The 19,438-nt window shown below is 40.6% G+C and overlaps 3 protein-coding genes across 3 annotated transcripts; all 3 read left to right on the forward strand.

The window, feature by feature from the left end:
* Nucleotides 1-375: 375 nt before the first annotated feature.
* On the forward strand, nucleotides 376-11,651 carry srp72 (signal recognition particle 72). The gene is given in 20 exon segments (XM_079670986.1): nucleotides 376-514; nucleotides 1,299-1,419; nucleotides 1,876-1,996; nucleotides 2,193-2,336; nucleotides 2,441-2,552; nucleotides 2,641-2,669; nucleotides 2,671-2,673; nucleotides 3,050-3,174; nucleotides 3,376-3,433; nucleotides 4,359-4,490; nucleotides 4,598-4,726; nucleotides 6,064-6,136; nucleotides 6,414-6,478; nucleotides 7,313-7,408; nucleotides 7,615-7,718; nucleotides 7,954-8,031; nucleotides 8,897-9,034; nucleotides 9,161-9,198; nucleotides 9,723-9,882; nucleotides 10,656-11,651. Coding segments are annotated over 20 exon segments (2,007 nt in total). The 5' UTR covers nucleotides 376-414; the 3' UTR covers nucleotides 10,837-11,651.
* Nucleotides 11,652-12,497: 846 nt separating this feature from the next.
* Nucleotides 12,498-14,296, forward strand: LOC307033841 (snRNA-activating protein complex subunit 1-like). The gene is made up of 2 exons (XM_079672476.1): nucleotides 12,498-13,271; nucleotides 13,824-14,296. The coding sequence occupies exons 1-2, from the start codon at nucleotides 12,549-12,551 to the stop codon at nucleotides 14,190-14,192; spliced, it is 1,092 nt and encodes a 363-aa protein (XP_079528602.1). The 5' UTR covers nucleotides 12,498-12,548; the 3' UTR covers nucleotides 14,193-14,296.
* A 2,737-nt stretch (nucleotides 14,297-17,033) lies between these two features.
* arl9 (ADP-ribosylation factor-like 9) lies at nucleotides 17,034-18,703 on the forward strand. The gene is made up of 2 exons (XM_079672997.1): nucleotides 17,034-17,464; nucleotides 18,398-18,703. Exons 1-2 carry the CDS (start codon nucleotides 17,222-17,224, stop codon nucleotides 18,686-18,688), a joined length of 534 nt encoding a protein of 177 aa, XP_079529123.1. The 5' UTR covers nucleotides 17,034-17,221; the 3' UTR covers nucleotides 18,689-18,703.
* Nucleotides 18,704-19,438: the final 735 nt, after the last annotated feature.

Raw genomic sequence — 19,438 nt, forward strand, 5'->3', positions numbered from 1 at the left:
CTATCAAAGAAATAACCTGATTAAATAAAGGTGAATAATCGTTTGTAGTTGTATTGTTGATTGCCAATGAGAGGGGAATAGGTTTCCGGCAATTACAACTTTGACATAAATCGGTGTCGGACACTAAGAAAGTCTTCATTATTATGAGGCAATGTATAAACGATGTTACTACTAACTGCCTACTATGGCAGCTCTACGAAAGCCTCACTTTTCACGTTGGCATAATTTGCCCGAATGTAACACACATATAGAATTATTATTATTATTATAAGTTACATTGTAGAATTAAGTCGTGGTTAATCATTAATCATCTTTTTGAGTATTTATTTAAATTAAATAAATATACAGAATTCTTGTTTACCCGGATGTGTACAGCTTCTACTTCCGCCGACTCTGTGAGCCCATTCGGCGAAGATGGCGAGCGGAGGGATCTCGGTCGCTTCGCTGTGGACCGAAGTGAACCGCTGTGGGCAGAATGGAGACTTTACAAGAGCCCTTAAAGCTGTGACTAAAAGTACGTATTCACATCTTTCCTTGCTACTCTCAAACAAACACTGTAGTTGTGGGTAAACAGTGGAAAAACGGTCTATTTCTTCAGTGGCTGAGCTAGGGCCAACAGCATGACCAGCTGTTGGAATGTGGCTAAGCTAATGGTACACATGGACTTGTCAGGTCTCTCAAACAAGCAATTAGCTTTGTATGGTAAAAGTATATTCATAAATGTATACTTGAGTGTCGTGGCTACACATGCATCGAGTGTGTGTAGATTTGATGTGACATTATAAAGTATTATTTAGCTGAAGAAATGCGTGGTCCTGTCTTGACTAGTGACGTGTCCCTAGCCTTACAGCTAACTAATCATAATGCTAACCAGCTTTCAGTCAGCTGTGACCAGACCATTAGAAATGTTTTTCTCTTTCAATAATACTGTTCTCCGTCAGCACTAAATCAGTCCTTCCTTCTATTATTTAGCCTACTAATGACACAAACATTATAATCAACATACTAGTGTATTGACATTATGAATCTCCTCTCCACTTTCCTTTCATTTTTTCTTGGGGTATTTTCATATTATAGTGCAGGTCATATGCACTGTTATACTTAAGAAGAAAACATGTTTTAAGGTTAGGTTTCATCAGTATTCCTTTTCTCAATTCATTATTTCTATGTATTCTCCGACCTGATTTGGTTTATTTTTATAGAAATACACTTTTTCATGATTTAAGCTCTCTTTTTTTAAGACACACGCTTTGAAAAATCTCTTTAATCTGCTTTGTTTTATCTTATCTTGTTCACAGTTGTGCAAGACAACAGGGAGGATGTGACGGCTCTTCACTGTAAATTAGTTTGCCTCGTTCAGAACGGCAGCTTCAAAGAGGCGCTAAATGTCATGAACACTCATTCAAAACTGCTCGGCGGGTAATATACTATTTCTCTGTTTTTTCTTTAATGTTTTGACTCTTATAGACCGTATTCAAGTGTATGTGTAGAGCACAGTCTTGTACAAAAGCAGTAAAAAGTGCGTTATAGAGGGGAAAACAAGTAATAAATGACATACACAAATCCTAGCTCTTCCAAAATAGTAACTCACTCATTTAATACTCGAGGGGCACAGGCACTGAAGTACTATCAGATATATTTATATAAATACATTTGTCACAACACCTACTTGCTCCCCTATTTAACATACAACCTATACGTTGTTTTAATGCTGTACGTTAATGCTAATGTTATCAAAACTGTTCAACAATATACATAACTGCACACAACTTTTGCAATGCTTGTTTGAGGCTTTACACACAAACAATAACGAGAGTACATGTCGTGCAGTTGGCTCCATCTCCCCACTGAAATAATGTTTATCTCATTTCTCAGTGACGTTGTGTTTGAGAAGGCGTACTGCGAGTACCGTCTGAACCGAGTGGAAAGCGCCCTGAAGACCATCGAGTCTGCTCCTGAACAGACAGACAAGCTGAAGGAGCTTTATGGTCAAGTGGTGAGGCTGAAAAGCATCTAATTATGGCTGGACGTCTTTGATCTGTGGACTTAGCTTTTAAACCCTGTATATTGAAAGTAGACGGTGATCCTACCCAGCTCTTTGTTTGTGAATGTGATGGGAAAGCATCAAACGTTTTCTCTCAACCTCTCAAAGACTCCTGCTGATAGTAAGTGTCTCTCTCTTTATGTTGCAGCTGTACAGGATGGAGCGCTACGATGACTGCAAGTCCGTCTACACTGACCTGATCAGAAACTCCCAGGACGAGTACGAGGAGGAGAGGAAGACCAACCTCTCTGCTGTGGTGGCGTCTATGAGTCAGTGGGAGGAAGCGCCATTGGTAAGCTCTTTAACAACATTTAAAAAAAATGTTTTTGTTTTTTTTCAACATGCATGTATTGTATTATTGTGTTTTAAGAAGATGTGTTGCGTGTTCTGCTACAGGAGGATCTGGGTCTCCCTGAGTCCACGTATGAGCTGTGCTACAACGCTGCCTGCGCTCTGATTGGTCAAGGACAGCTGACAGAGGCGCTCGGGAAACTACAGGAAGCAGAGGGTCAGTCTCTTTCTGATCTGAGCTTCTGTCCGATTTCTATTTGATCAATTCTTTGGTTTGACATGAACTGATTGTGTTTATTTCACAGAGCTGTGCAGAGTGTCTTTGGCAGAGGATTTCTGTGAGTGCTGCTTTTGGTTTTATCAAGCCTTATTCATTATTGGTGGAAGATGCTTGTAGATGATGATGGGATGCACTAGGTATGTGGATTGATCTCAGAAAACCATCAAGTGGACAATAATGAATATGGATTCTTAATATATGTAAACAAAGAATTGTGAAAGGCAATAATCTTGTAGAATGGTTTTTATCTTGAGGGAAGTTGCGTGGGTAAATCAGCCGCCACATTTCTAAATACCCCAAAAGAGAAACAATAAGAATATATACAAATTCAATTAAATATGGTGTTTTTCTTTGGACTAAATGCACAACAAAGCCCACGCTTGTCTTCAATACCCTCCTGATAATCACTGTGGTTGTTGTTTTGTCCCTCTCAGGATGTGACTGAGGAGGACATCGAGTCAGAGCTGGCTGTAATCCATTCTCAGATGGCGTACGTCATGCAGTTACAGGGCCGGACGGACGAGGCTCTGCAGCTCTACAACCAGGTCATCAAGCTCAAGTGAGTTCATCAAAAGCAGAGAAATGATGTTAAATGAATATAGTCTATCCTAGTTAAATGTGTTGTGTGATTGTAATAGTATGGAAATGCCTGTTAACTTGTTACTGGCATAGATGTACACAAGTCAATACATAAGCTGTGAGTTTTTAGTGCGTGAACAGTGGAGCTGTTCAATGAATATTCCATGCTCTTAATTTGCAGGCCGTCAGACGTGGGGCTGCTCGCTGTGACTGCCAACAATATCATTACAATAAACAAGGTGAGTGTTTGACGCTCAAACATTTACATTCACAAAATATTCCAAGTTCTGCCCTGATTCTGGAAAAGACTACATTAATACTACTAAGCCTTTGACATCAGAAATGAAATGGTTTTCTGAATAACACAAATAGCTGACCACAAACAGGCAAAGGGCTTTGTGTCGCAAAGAAAACACAATTGAAATGCATAACCCGAATGTATACATGCTCACAGCGTTTCCGCCAGGGGGGCGTCTTGCCGTCATTTGACGTCACCCTGAACTCGAGCCGAGGGAGTCCAAAAAAAAAGAAGAAATTCCAGAGAAGATCGAGAGTTTTTATCGCTTGAAGTGACGAAAAGTAAAAGCACACCCCCTCTGTTGGATGGGCAAAGGAGTCTGGTGGGATTCTTTTCGCCGCCAGCAAAGCGTGTTCCTGTGACGGAAAGTGTACTGCCGGCGAGCCTTGGCGGGGGGGGGCTAGTGGAGAACGCGCGTGAACTGCGAGCGCCGGAGCCTCGCAGCGGCGAAACTGAGGCTCCGTGGTTAAGAGCCGGAATTCCCATCACTAATACGTAAAGAGATAGTATCTATAAGGGACGGCTCAATTCAAAATTCAAGTGACGTGGCACGACGTGACGTCACCCCCCCCCCTCGCTCTCGGGGTGGACGCCCTCGCCGCCCTGGTCTGGCGGAAACACTGCATGCTCATAAAACTGCATATCCTAAATGTGTTTATTGGAAAATCCTACACATAATAAAGGCTTATTCCTAATGTCCTAAGTGAATAATGTTTCAACATGACCCTGTTCTCATATACGGAGTTATAGAGCAAGACAAGTGTTGCATGCAAACATAGTACATTTGGCTAATATTTCATCATAAATCTTAGGCAAAATACTGCTTTAATTAAATGTGTTTTAATGAACGCGGTCTGTTTCCGTAGGACCAAAACGTGTTTGACTCTAAGAAAAAGGTGAAGCTGACGAACGCTGAAGGTGTGGAGTACAAGCTGGCCAAGAAGCAGCTGCAGGCCATCGACTTCAACAAATCCCTGCTGGCCATGTACACCAACCAGGTAGATGAAGAGCTGTTATCATTCACATCAAGAGGAGAACAGGAATGGCTGACTTCTCAGAATGTGAGATCCCGTTACTGATCAGGATCATGTGTTTGCATCCACAGGCTGAGCAGTGCAGGAAACTGTCGTCCAGTCTCCAGGCTCAAAACCCGGGTCACCCCCGGCCGGTCCTGATCCAGGTGGCTCAGCTGTGCCGAGAGAAGCAGCACAGCCGGGCCATCGAGCTGCTGCAGGTACAGAGTCATAACACTGCTGTTGTCTTCAAGGTCACCTATTATGCAAAATCCACCTATTCATGTCTCTTCTACATCAACATGTGTCCCCTCTTCTTCATGTCTCTTCTACATCAACATGTGTCCCCTCTTCTCCATGTCTCTTCTACATCAACATGTGTCCCCTCTTCTTCATGTCTCTTCTACATCAACATGTGTCCCCTCTTCTCCATGTCTCTTCTACATCAACATGTGTCCCCTCTTCTTCATGTCTCTTCTACATCAACATGTGTCCCCTCTTCTCCATGTCTCTTCTACATCAACATGTGTCCCCTCTTCTTCATGTCTCTTCTACATCAACATGTGTCCCCTCTTCTCCATGTCTCTCCTACATCAACATGTGTCCCCTCTTCTTCATGTCTCTTCTACATCAACATGTATCCCCTCTTCTTCATGTCTCTCCTACATCAACATGTGTCCCCTCTTCTTCATGTCTCTTCTACATCAACATGTGTCCCCTCTTCTTCATGTCTCTTCTACATCAACATGAGTCCCCTCTTCTTCATGTCTCTTCTACATCAACATGTGTCCCCTCTTCTTCATGTCTCTTCTACATCAACATGTGTCCCCTCTTCTTCATGTCTCTTCTACATCAACATGTGTCCCCTCTTCTTCATGTCTCTTCTACATCAACATGTGTCCCCTCTGTGGAAAGAGACTCTGAAAGTTTCAGGAACAAAGATTCTCTCTCTTTTTGATCCATTTCTATAAAAACCTGTCTGAAAATGAGCTGATCAGATGTTGGCCACTTTATGATGTCATAACGATGTTTTGGCTTGTGTAACCATTAGCCAATCACCAACCAAGGTACCAAGATACCCCCCCCCCTTATCACCTGAATCTCCTCCTAGAGCACCATTGAGTTATTTTTAACCACATCTCTCTCAGAGGGGCGTGGGGAGGGGCTCCTTATTTTCATCTAAAGTAACAGACAGAGAATCAGCACTTTGGAAACAGGGCTGAAACAGAGGGGATTATGGGTAATGCTGCAATGATCTGGTTGGTGTTTCAGCCAATCAGAGACATGTTCTGTATATATCTGAGACCTATAATATATTGATGAAAAACAGTATAATAGACGTGATCTTTAAATCTAAAGACATCCTCCTGCTTTTCTTTCTGATCATGTAAAAGTCAAACACCAGCTCTGGGGATGATTCATTCCCAGTTAGACTATCCACCATACAAATGTAGGCCACTACTGAAAGACACTTTTTTTTTTTTAAACCCTGAATTTCGTTTTTCAGTGATTTCTCTTTTCTTAGACCATGATTTCTAACTCTCCTTTTGTTTTCCAGCAATTCTCAGACCAACATCCAGAGAGTGCGTCTGGCATCAAACTGACAATGGCACAACTCTATTTAATACAAGGTAGAGATATGATTTACAGTATTACGGTTTGATTCCAGACCCTACTCTTACTTACCTTTACTCCCTGAGGACAGGGTGTCAGTCCTAAATTATCCAGGGTCTTCTAATAAACACATTCAAATTGTTCAAATGAGGCAAATTAAGTTGTTTAACTGAGTAGTTTGTTATGTTTTTAATAATCAGTCTTTCAGAGTTTTATAAAATGTTAAATTATGGGATTCTTTATAATGGTCACATGGCAGCATTTGTTTTCTAATACTCTGTTTTGGGTCTTCAGGTCACGTAACAAAAGCTTGTGATGTTCTAAGGTCCATTGAAGAGTTCAAGCACAAATCGGGGATGGTAAGTCGGCTCAGAATTGTGTCACAAAGTCTCTTTTAACTAACGCATGGCTGGGTTATGTCCCCTGGTGACTGTGTAAACTCACTAATGGCGCTTTTCCACTGCAGGGCCTCGCACGGCTTAGTACGGTATGGTTAGGCCTTGGTAGGCAAGGCTCACTTTATGCTGCGTTTCCATTACAGTGTAGGAACTGTGGTAGTAACTATAGTAACGCAGTGTAGGCGATCGGCTGTTTGGCGGGCTGGGCGACGCTGCATAAAACTGCCGTGACGTCATCTTAAATGCGAACTGCAAAACCAAAACATTAGCTGTTAGCCCTCAGAGCTCACAGCTCCTCATATCTGTTCAGAAACTAGACACAAGTTAAACACAAACCACAGACTGTCTGTGTCATGGAGAATACAGTCGCTGGTTTATTTATGTCTGTAGGCCGTTGTTGTGAGTGTGGACGGTCGGAGCATATACTGCGTTAGCTTAGCCGATCTAAATCAGCAAACACACATTTTAAAAGGTTTTACTGCCGTCTTTGAAACGTGTATCACAATTAAATCACGGTAAAATATGTTCATTTTGTTTTAGTTGTAGCCCCCTTGCCAGCGATTCTCTCTGAGCAATCAGCAGTCGAGAGTGTTGTCGTCACTAGTTTAGCATATTCAGCCCGGTTGTTGGCCCGGTAAGGGATTTTGGAGGGCCAGAAAAAAGGTGAAAAAGTAACCCTGAGCCGGAACTACCCCTCGTGGAAAAGCAAAACCGGCCCGTTCAAACCGTGCTCCGTGCTGCAGTGGAAAAGCGCCACAATTGAACTCTGATCTAACCGTGTCTTTGACTCCTCAGATTTCCGCTCTGGTATCGATGTACTCCCATGAAGAAGACATCGACAGCGCTATCGAGGTTTTCAAACAAGGGATCGACCATTACCAGTCTGAGCAGGTTTGTGTCCTATGTTTTAATTGTGAAAATAACATTAGAGCATCAAGTGCTTTATAAAAACATTGAGTCAAAATGAAGTATCACCTATTCACCAGTGAAGGTGGTTTCATCATATTTTAATATGACAGTTTAAGCCACCTCAGGAAGTAGTGTTTGAATGTATTTTTTCATTGAATGATCGTCCTGCTCTTCCTCCTCCTCCACAGTCCGGATCTGCTGCTCACTTGGCTCTTGTACGAGAAGCTGCCAATTTCAAACTGAAGCATGGTCGGAAAAAAGAAGCCATCAGTGATCTGGAGCAGCTGTGGAAGTGAGTTGCAGCTCTGTAGAAAAGTGTGGCGTGTTTGTGATGATGTGGAAGTTATCTCCCAGCTGTCGATTCTGCTTACAGTTCAATCATTCTTGCCTGCAAGTAGCTCGTTTGTTTGTTACACAGCTTGAGAAACATCGTTACACGCTGCTTATAGAGCCGAAAAACTCAAATGTGGAAGAATTTCTTCTTTAGAACAATGAAGCTAAACGTGTTTCCTTTTTTCCTAATACAGGCAAAACACTAAGGACATCCACACACTGGCACAACTCATCTCTGCGTACTCTCTGGTGGACACAGATAAAGCCAAATCGTATCCTTTGACCTCCTGAACATTTGAATTGTAGATATTGTTTTTATTATAGGCATTAGGGCTGCACGATATTGGAAAACACTGACATCGCGATTATTTTCCCCCCGTGATATATATTGCGATATGAAAAAATACAGGAATTGAAGAAAATACTTTTCTTTTTTTTCGAAAACCATGCTTTCTTGAACTTGAATGAAATACAATTGGTATTTTTCTAACTATATTTAACCGGATGAAGGATATTAGTCACGGACGTCTGGATTTTAAGTTATCAGATCAACAAGCTGAGCTAGCTCGGTTAGCAGCGCCGAACTGGAGAAACACATGAAACTACTTTATTCAGTGTTTCTTTGGGGATTTGATTGTGATTGGTGGTTTGCTGTGCGTGCTGAGCCTGCATGTCACTCACTCAAGTACCCCTGACATGAGAGCCGTGCAAGTTTTCTTTTTGTAGCAAGCAGCAAAAGAATTGCAACATGGCGTGTTTGAGTTAATTTGCCTACTTAATATCGCACGTCCTAAAAAAGTTATATCGTGATTATCGTCACGACAAGTTATATCGTGATTATCGTCACGACAAGTTATATCGTGCAGCCCTAATAGGCATAGTTTAGTTGTGAGACTGATTTGTCAGAATGAATTTTTTTTTCCATTTGCAGCCCTAGAAGACCACATCACAAACACTAAAGACTAGTACCATGTTAATTGCATAGAAAACACTAATGGAGCCTCATTATTTGTTATCCAACCTGAGATTATTACCATATTTGTATTGTATATTAATGCTTTTTTTTGTTGTTAATGATTCTTGGATTAATTTAAGCTGTCTACATTCAATGTACATTTCCTAAGCATTCCTGTGCAGCCTCAGCAAACACCTCCCCTCCGCAGAGACGATGGCCTTAAATGTGGACGTGGACGAGCTGGAGAACTCCCACGGAGCAAACTACGTTAGGAAAAAGGCAGCTAAGGTCATCGGAGAAAACCTTCCCAAAGAACAGAGGTAATCTCACCGGCTTCAGAAATAAACTACATTTAGATGGTATTTGTTCATAGAAAAGTATTAAGGATGATCTCGGGGGCTACACCTTCACCTCCTTAACGCTTACGTCTGGGGTTTTATTTACAGCCAAGGCGACATCAAAAAGAAGAAGAAGAAAAAGAAAGGTATGCGAGATCTTCACATATTGTTGGTGCTTTGAATGAAATCCAAAATAACAAAGAATGGGAACTTGCTTTTACAAAATGCTTCAAAAAGACATGACGACTACTACTACGACTAATACTACTACTATACTACGACTACTACTAATACGACTAATACGACTACTACTACTACTACTTCCACTTCTACTACTACTACTACTACTATTACTATACTACTACGACGAATACTACTACTACTATACTACAACTACGACCATTACGACTAATACTACTACGACTAATACGACTACAACTAATACGACTAATACGACTACTGCTACTACTACTACTTCTACTACTTCGACTTCTACTGCTCCTAATACAACTTTAAATTAAATGAAATCCAAAATAACAAAGAATGGGAACTTGCTTTGACAAAACGCTTCAAAAAGACATGACTCCTTAAAAGCTGAACTCACCTTGGTAACTTAGCATCTAGTTATTTACCAGAGATCTGTCTAACCTGATATTTTTTTATTTTCTAGGCAAACTGCCCAAGAACTGCGACCTCTCAGCGACCCCTGACATGGAGCGGTGGCTGCCCATGAGGGAGCGTACCTACTACAGAGGCAAGAAGAAGGGCAAGAAGAAGGACACGATAGGAAAAGGAACACAGGGAGCGACAGCAGGAGCTTCGGCCGAGCTGTGAGTAAACGATCATGACCTGAGGGTGGAGCTGTAACCTTCATTATCTACACTCTGATGGAAGTGAAGCACTCGAGTGTCCTTTCTGATTCCCTGCCAATAATTCCTCAGTGGAGATGTGCAGAGCCAAAATACAAAGTATTGTGAGTGGCAGCAAAAGTATAAATCCGTATGCCATATGTGAGGCAGTGACAACTTTTTAATAAAACAATTGTTACATTGTTATAATATAAAATATCACCTACATTTTCAAGCAAACGTACCACATGTGTTCTTTTCAGATTTTCAAATGAGTCAAATTTGCTTTTTTAACTATTTTTCGTTGTATATTGAATACCTTTTTTTGTGTTAATCTTCTCATTTAACTCTTCAAAAGAAAGGAAATGGACCTCTTACTATTCCTGTAAGATATTTGGGGGCACAGAGAGACACAGGGCGTCACATTTGAACTTTTTAATGGGTTTAACACAGACATTTAAAAGCAAAATGTTCCCAGGGTGAAAAACATATTTCCTTGAGAGACATTTCTGAGAGTCCGACCTAAACATTTCAAATGTGTGTATCTCACACGGCACTGTAACTTTAATTCATGTACCTTTTTGTTATTCATGTTTTATCTTTGCTTTTAAAGGAGTCTTTTTAAATGCCATTTTATAATATGTTTCTTAATGTCTTTCATGTTAGTAAAGCACTTTGAACTGCCTTGTGTTGAAAGGTGCGGTATAAATAACATGCCTTGCCTTCTGACATGATTTCTCCCCCCATTGTTCCAGGGATGCCAGTAAGACGGCCAGCAGCCCCCCCACCTCCCCCAGACCCGGCTCTGCGTCCGGCTCCTCCACGGCCCCCGCCAGCAACGTGGTTCCCCCCCGACAGCAGAAACCTGCAGCGCCGGGGGCAACGCGCAAGAAGGTACCACAGAAGAAGAAGAAAGGAGGCAAAGGAGGCTGGTAGTCGGAGGGAAGCATCACGTGGCACACCGCTGCCTCACAGAGAAATCAGCTTTTTTTTATGTTTCAAGTTTATTTTTGTTCTGGCCATTCATTGAATTATGTGAAACCAAAAGCTCCCCTCTGCTATTCTGTGTCATTCATTTGTGTTAAAAGTACAAAGAAGAGTATTTAAAGGACGTTTCTAACTTTAAATAATTAACTTTTTGTTGCTCTGCAAAAGCAAGTGGTTTTACTCGCGACCTTGTTAAAAAGACAGATATTGCCATTTTCATTTTGTTTTTCATTAAAGGTTCAGATGAATGGTAAAATGCTTTTTTTGTTTACTTTTTACCTGATGCTCCGTATTTTTTTTATTCCAAATTGCTCACATTTGTACCCTTGTAATTTACAAAGACCTTCAGACACATCTCTAAATGTCTTTATTAAAAAAAAAATGGTGAATCCACTCACCCTCTATTCAATGAAATCACTGAAAGGCTGTCACTACTGACATCAAAACATATTCAATGCATTTTCTTAATATTTTACCATGTGGTGGTTAGGATGATAGAAACTGCCTTTTCAAGCAAACATGGAGTACATTTTTGGGAGAATTTTCCTTAATATTTCTTGATTCGGAGAAATAAGATATCACACTCTGGCTGTTTGCTTCATGTTTTCTTAAATTGTCCCTTTTACTTTCAATCGGCTACAAATAAGTGAATATTTATTTTGTAATCCCTGTGTTGGTCTAAATTCAAGCAAAACCCAGAGCTTGTTTTCAGACCAAACAGGTGATCCCTTTTTGTTAAGTCTTAATAAAACCCTTAACAAAGACACATGACCCCTGTGGTTCCTCCTATGATATAACTACTGTGTTCTGATCTGTGTGTGGAGTTGGCATTTGGATTAGTTATTTATTTTTTGATGGAATATGACTTGATTTGGGTAAAAGACAGAATTGTTTTGGCAGGTGTTGACCCCTATTCATTTGAACAGGGCAGAAATCCAAAATATCATGAAACGTATTGAAAATAATAATCTAAAATAAGATCAGATAGATGTGTCTTACTTCTTCCAGTGTAGAATACAAGGTTGCATTGATTTGGAGTCAATAGCTCATTTGACGTGGGAGCTATTTAAAATAAATAATACTTTTAAAAGCTTTGGAGTCGCATGACATGGAATTTATTTTACAACAGGAAATCATCTTTCAAGTTAAAATAATTTAATGAAAAATTCATAAAGATGTGCCACATAATTATTAGCATCATTTTCATAAATTGGCAATTTCTGAGTTCATTCAAATGATAACGTATTGATAGTCCATGCAAGTGAAATCCTGAGAAAGGGGGCTCAGAAGTGAGCGATACGTACATATTTAGTGTTAATGTTTTATAGTCATTTTATAGTACATATTATTTTACTGCCTTTTAAACATGCTGTCATGAAACGTAACACTCGTGGGGTGAAAAGAGGTGCTGCAGCACAGACACTTTGACATAAATAAAGACCTTTTTGAACTTTAAAGTAGAGGAAAAATACTAATATGAACCTGAAAATGAGCACAATAGGGCCCCTTAAGCCTTGCTGCCAGACAACACCTGCTTTGAAATAACCCTAATTGACTCGTGGGCGTGGTTCTCAGGTGATTATCCAATGACAAGCCTCACTTGCTCTGAAGAGCTCCTTCAGACTCCTGGCTGTTTCTGAGGTGTACATTTAGTGGACAGGATGCCTCGTGAGCGACCTATTTACAGTGACTTCTTCTACGATCCTCTGACTGAAGATGTGGAGGAACTACTTGCTCGTTTCCAGCAGTCGGACTCCATCAGGTACGAGTACTTCTCCGCCGCTTGGAGGCAGATGGGCTTCTCCGACGTTTTTATAGGCATCGTCGGTATGGCTGAGCAGAAGAGGTTCTGCAGAGTAACCTTAGCCACGGCTGTGAAGTACTTCTTGCCTCCATACAGCTACCAGATCAGGGTGGGAGGCCTTTATCTGATGTTTGGTTTGTACAACACACAACTCGCCGTCCCCCCTGTGCCGATTAGACTCGCCCTGGGGGACTGGGACATAATCCAGAAGTTTCTCAAGGACTCAGTGAACTCAGGGCATCAAGATGTGGTGTACATCTATCACAAGCTTGTTGTCGCAAAAGCCATTCACTTCACCGCCATGCCGCACTTTCTCTCCTTCCTAAAGCTGAGGAAACGAAAGCAGAACAACGTGTGTGCAGGGTTTATTGGGAGGTCCATGGTCGTGCAGGAGCTCTTCTCCGCAGACATCCTGGAGGAGGTGAGCAACATTGAGAGCCAGTATGAGAAGCTGAAGGAGAACACGGTGGCGGTCAGGTGTGAGGCCTCCATGACCCAACGAGACTTCACCGCTCGCCTGAAGGACTGCATGGTGGAGTTCCTCACCTGGCAGCAGAATACCTTCTCACAAGCAGAGGCGGTAATAGTAATATTTAATTCCAGAAGTCCTGTTACGAGTAAAAGTCCTGCATTCAAAACCTTACTTCAGTAAAAGTACAAAATTATCGGCATCAAGTTACACTGGAGTGTTAGTAGTAAAAGTACTCCTTATACGTAATGACCCATTTCAGATATGAGTTACTTATTATTTTTGTGTTTTTATCACAACTGTTAAATGTATAGCTAATTTAAATACTTGATATACTGCTGCTGGATATCTTAACCTATGTCAACGTTTGTTTAATAATTGATTTATATTTTGTATTATCTAATCTAAAAAGTGACCAAAAGCTGTCAAATAGATGTAATGCAGTAAAAAGTACAATATTGGCTTCTAAAATGTAGTGGATTATACGTAGAAAGTACCATAAACTGAGAATACTCGGTTAAAGTACAAGTACCCAGTAGTGTAAAGTAAGTCCAAAATGTAGTACAGTAGAAGTATCAAGAAGCAATGGTAAGTTAATTGCAAGTGCCTCCAAAAGTGGACTTAAGTAGTATGTACTTTGTTTCTTTACACCACTGTTCGCAGGATAACAAAGGTGGCGGTGGAGATGAGGATGAGGATGAGGAGGAAAGGGACTATAAGGCCAGCAGCAGCAGAGCCAGACTCATCTCCTCCATCAAGCAGAAGAGCTACAGCAAATTCCAGGAGGCGCCGAAGGCCCGGAGGCACCGGCAGCCGGAGAAGCTGAAGGTGGAGTCCTCCAGCTCGGGATCAGAGCAGCATTATGAGTCTGGGAGGAGGAGGAAGCCTCCTTCTCTGAGGGCTCGGACCTGGAAGAGTCTCGGGGTGACGAAGGACGAGAGCCGGGTGCAGGTCTGGCTCCTCAGCGCTCCGGAGCGGAAGGAGAGGGTGCCGGTGAAGAGGACCAAGCAGACACCACCCTACAAAGAATGATGGGAAGGGAGGAAGTCTTCCAGCTGCAACCATGTGTTCTGTTTGTTTGTTTGTTTGTTTGTGTTCTTCCAGGTTAAATAAAGTTATTTTCAATTGGAAAATTACCTTTTTTGTTTGACCCATTTGTGGCCATAACTGATATATGTATATATGTGTTATGGCCACAAATGGGAAGAGTTTTTCTAGGATTGCCTATTCTCATTTTATTTTATATTCACAAGTTTACATTTTAAAAAACAAGTACAATCTTAAGACATAATGGAGACATGTGAAATGGGACACCCCAACAAGGTATAGGAAGCTTGCGATCCGGGACCCTTACAATAATCCAAGTATTTTCATTATATATAATTAATACATATAGAATTGAGAGAGTTCATGTATTATACAGAAACATTACAATCTAAAGTCACAACAACCAAAATCCATACAAACTCAAATGTCTAACCCCAACTATGGTCTTTTATAAATGTTTTATTGATATATTTCTTTATTTTTTTGTTCAAATCAGTCAAACTGTTCTGCTGAAGTGAGATCTTCTTAAGATTCTATATTTAGTATAAGAGTAAGAACTCAATATTTTAATACATTTTTGGGACTACAATAGATTTGATTATATTGTAGGAATAAAACAATAGTCCCATGCGCCCAAAGACCTATCACAAGGAAAACTCAGAAACGAGAAGCACATTCAAGTTGAAATAAGCACACGTGCAGTGTAAACGTATGTAATATGGAAGACATTAAATAAACCCAATGATAGCGTTTTTTCACAAAATAATCCTGACTCAGAATTTTGATAAAAGTGGGAATTTGTATTTTTACCATCCTCCCATTATTCTTTTAAACTAGTCGTAGTCAGTATTGTTAATGTTGCAATGAAGTACACATAGTGGGCCTACTTTCTACCACTGGGTATAATCATAGACTATATACAGGACTGTCTCAGAAAATTAGAATATTGTGATAAAGTTCTTTATTTTCTGTAATGCAATTAAAAAAAACAAAAATGTCATACATTCTGGATTCATTACAAATCAACTGAAATATTGCAAGCCTTTTATTATTTTAATATTGCTGATTATGGCATACAGCTTAAGAAAACTCAAATATCCTATCTCTAAATATTAGAATATCATGAAAAAGTATACTAGTAGGGTGTTCAACGAATCACTTGAATCGTCTAATTAACTCGAAACACCTGCAAGGGTTTCCTGAGCCTTGAAAAACACTCAGCTTGGTTCAGTAAACTAAATCACAAGTATGGGGAAGACTGCTGATCTGACTGCTGTCCAGAGGACCGTCATTGACACACTCCATCAGGAGGGTAAGACACAAAAAGAAATTTCTCAAAGAGCAAGCTGTTCACAGAGTGCAGTTTCAAAGCACATCCACAAAAAGTCTGTTGGAAGGGGGAAATGTGGCAGGAAACGCTGCACAACCAAGAGAGATGACCGCAGCCTTAACAGCATTGTGAAGAAGAGTCGCTTCCAGAATTTGGGGGAGCTTCAAAGACAGTGGACTGAAGCTGGAGTCCAGGTATCAAAAGTCACTGTTCACAGACGTGTCCGGGAAATGGGTTACAATAGCCGTATTCCCATGGTCAAGCCACTTCTGAACTCAAGACAACGGAAGAGGCGTCTGACTTGGGCTAAGGAAAAGAAGCACTGGACAGTTGCACAGGGGTCCAAAGTCCTCTTTTCAGACGAAAGCAAGTTTTGTATTTCATTTGGAAGTCAAGGCGCCAGAGTCTGGAGAAAGGCTGGAGAGGAGCAGAATCCAAGTTGCTTGAAATCCAGTGTGAAGTTCCCACAGTCAGCGATGGTTTGGGGAGCCATGTCAGCTGCTGGTGTTGGTCCACTGTGTTTCATCAAGCCCAGAGTAAATGCAGCTGTGTACCAAGAGATTTTAGAGCACTACATGCTTCCGTCTGCTGAAAAGCTCTATGGAGATGAGGAATTCATTTTCCAGCATGATCTGGCACCTGCCCACAGTGCCAAAACCACCAGTAACTGGTGTACTGACCATGGCATTACTGTCCTCGATTGGCCTGCAAATTCCCCTGACCTGAACCCCATAGAGAATATGTGGGGTATTGTGAAGAAGAAGCTGAAAGACACCAGACCCAACAATGCTAATGAGCTAAAGGCCGCTATTGAAGCATCCTGGGCATCCATAACACCTCAGCAATGCCACAGGCTGATTGCCTCCATGCAACGCCGCATTGATGCAGTAATCCGTGCAAAAGGATTCCCAAACCAAGTACTGAGTGCATTAATGGACATTTTCAAATGTTTTATTGTGTTTTGCTGTTATAAATCTTTTTTTTTTACTTGGTCTGAGGAACTATTCTAATTTTTTGAGATAGGATTTTTGAGTTTTCTTAAGCTGTATGCCATAATCAGCAATATTAAAATAATAAAAGGCTTGCAATATTTCAGTTGATTTGTAATGAATCCAGAATGTATGACATTTTTGTTTTTTTAATTGCATTACAGAAAATAAAGAACTTTATCACAATATTCTAATTTTCTGAGACAGTCCTGTATATAAAGGGTATAATGCATGAAAAGGGAGGTGTATGGCGCAGTGGATAGAGCCTTGTTGTTCGGATCAGGGGAGCACAGGTTCAAACCCCACTGCAGTCAGCATGTCGTTGTGTCCCTGGGCAAGACACTTCACCCCAAAATTGCTCCAGTGGGGATTGTCCACAGTCGCTTTGGATAAAAGCATAAGTAACATGTGATGTAATGATATAATATATCATTACATTACATGTTACTTGAAAATAAAAACAAAATAATGGCGCCATCAAGCGGTGAGTTGGTAACACTGTTTCAAATGAAATCGGCGCACTTCTTTCCGGAAGTATCGTGCGGAGGAGTTGAGCTTCCTGTCTGTTAATCCACTTGTTGATTTATAGAGGAGAACGAGGAGTGAAATAACCAATTAAAGTAAAAACAATGGTTAAAACGGACGGGTAAAAAAAAGCGGCAGTTTGTAGATCACTAACCCGACGGTTGAGCAAGATGTTCGGGTTGAAGACAGCCGGTGTCATCGGAGCTTCCGTGGCTATGGCTGGAGGAGTCGCTTATGTTGTCTGGAACTACGCGTCCTCCCCCGGGGAGAAGGAGACCGAAACACGGCCGGAGGAAGACGGTAAAAAGGCCGAAGATGAGGGGGAAATAAAGGAGGAAATTATGGTTGAACAAACTGTTGTCGCCGCTGCTGTTGCGCCGGTTGTCGCTGCAGAAGCTCCGAAAACACCCGAGGTAAAAACGTTACCATGGACACACCTTCCGTTAGAAACCGTTGGTGGTAGTATAGTATTATTCACTTCTAAATATAACTTTGCACTTAAAATTGACATCCAGATCTACTTACAACAAGGTCACAGACAAGGGGAGACTGTGTACGTTTCTCCTCACTTAAAACAACTTTAGTTTCAGGATTAAAACGTGAACGAAAATACTCTAAATAACAGCAGCTTTGTGATTTAAGTTGATCTTTTATTATGAACATCTTCCAGGGTGTATAGACTACAGCTAAAAACTAAGCTATATTTTATGTGTGCACAAGTTCATGCTAGTTCTCTGAATGTTGCCATGGGGAATTATGGGATATGTAGTGCTAAGTAACCTGATAATTATATTATATTGTATTAATTATATTAGAAGTGAAACAAAATATAAGTTATTTGAGTGACAGAAAATATAAAACCTTTGGCATTTTTACATGTATTTGAATTGGAAAAATTCCTGGTTTCCTACATTTTACATGACATCTTCTACCGTGTTCTGCTCACTAGACTATGATGACTAATCCGTTAAAATGAGTTGCAGTCTTGAAATAGACCACATTAAACTTCAAATATAAACTCATTGGCAGTATTTTTGTAATGGCTCAGGGGGTTACTTTTAATAGTACCGGCTCTAAAGCTGTGATTAAAACATAGATCAAATGAATCAGACAATACGTTTAATTGATTACACAAATCTTATAATGCACACTTACTGATTCATACTAACAGCTCAGTACAACTAGCAACTGCTTTAATATGAACTGTCTGCACCGAACCGCCATTCAATATTTTTGATGAAACATTTCTCAAAGGTCAAATGTGTGTCTTCATGGTACAGAAACGTGTGTATGTCAGATAGTTTTCCACCTAAATCTGATGTGTGCTGGTTCTGTGTGTGCTCTAGTCCAAGCCTGTGGAGTCAGCAGGGACCCAGGTTCTGGTTCTGGGTCTGGATGGAGCCGGTAAGACCAGCCTGCTGCACTGCCTGTCCACCGGCTGCCTGGAGCACGACATGGAGCCCACGCAGGGCTTCAACGCTGTGTCCATCAGCCGGGAGGACCTGCACATCGAGTTCCTGGAGAGTAAGTCCTCAATCGCAATCTTTATTTATTTATATAGCACATTTAAAACAACTGTTGAAGCCATTTTGCATTTCTTATCTCATCTTATTTCCATTTCTAATGAAATATTATGAATGTCTTGTATATTATGTTTTATTATTTATATGTATTATTGTTTTGATTGATGCCGACTATCAATGGATTATTATGGTGACGTCACATAGGCGTGGCTTTGGCCCTTTAATAGACGACAGGTGACAGGTGCTCATGTTGAGTCGAGGGAAACTATTTATTAACCGCACGATAGAGACCGCGTGGTGAAGGAGAAAATGCACCCAAGTTATACGCTGTATGGCTTTGAATCTTTTGGTTAACAGTTTAGAGTTTTGTTTAATATTTTATCAGTTTTTTTTCTCTAAATAATCGGCGATATCTGAACTTTAATGTGCATGCGCGTTGATTTTTCTGACCGCTCATAACAACAACCTCAGTTGACCAAAGTGCTGTACTGGGAATAAATACAATATAAAATAACACAATGGGAGAAAAATAATAAAATAAAAAGCACAATAACTAGAAACATATAAAAACACATACAAATATAAAATGTTATGTTCAACTAGTATTAAGTCCACAATGTGACCACTCACTTCTGCTCCGATTTTGTAGCCTAATGGCAGATGTTAGCATTGCAAGGGCTCCTTTGACAAAAAGTCTATAGGATTTTTCCATTAATAGATAATCTCCACATATTAACACCACTTTTAAAAGAATTGAAGCTTAAATGCAATAGCCAAAAGTAAAAAGCTAATGCAATGCTATAAATGAACTACATCTTGGTCACATGACGTCACATCGCCACCACTAAGTGGCTAATGTTCAGC

The sequence above is a fragment of the Notothenia rossii genome (genome assembly GCF_949606895.1).
Source record: "Notothenia rossii genome assembly, chromosome: 3".
Classification (NCBI taxonomy): domain Eukaryota; kingdom Metazoa; phylum Chordata; class Actinopteri; order Perciformes; family Nototheniidae; genus Notothenia; species Notothenia rossii.

Bases quoted from the DNA above. Each gene is read 5' to 3' on its own strand.
- LOC307033841 (XM_079672476.1), top strand. From the start codon at position 12,549: ATGCCTCGTGAGCGACCTATTTACAGTGACTTCTTCTACGATCCTCTG. The intron at 13,272-13,823 runs GTAATAGTAATA...CACTGTTCGCAG, and splicing joins CCTTCTCACAAGCAGAGGCG to GATAACAAAGGTGGCGGTGG.
- arl9 (XM_079672997.1), top strand. From the start codon at position 17,222: ATGTTCGGGTTGAAGACAGCCGGTGTCATCGGAGCTTCCGTGGCTATG. The intron at 17,465-18,397 runs GTAAAAACGTTA...TGTGTGCTCTAG, and splicing joins AAGCTCCGAAAACACCCGAG to TCCAAGCCTGTGGAGTCAGC.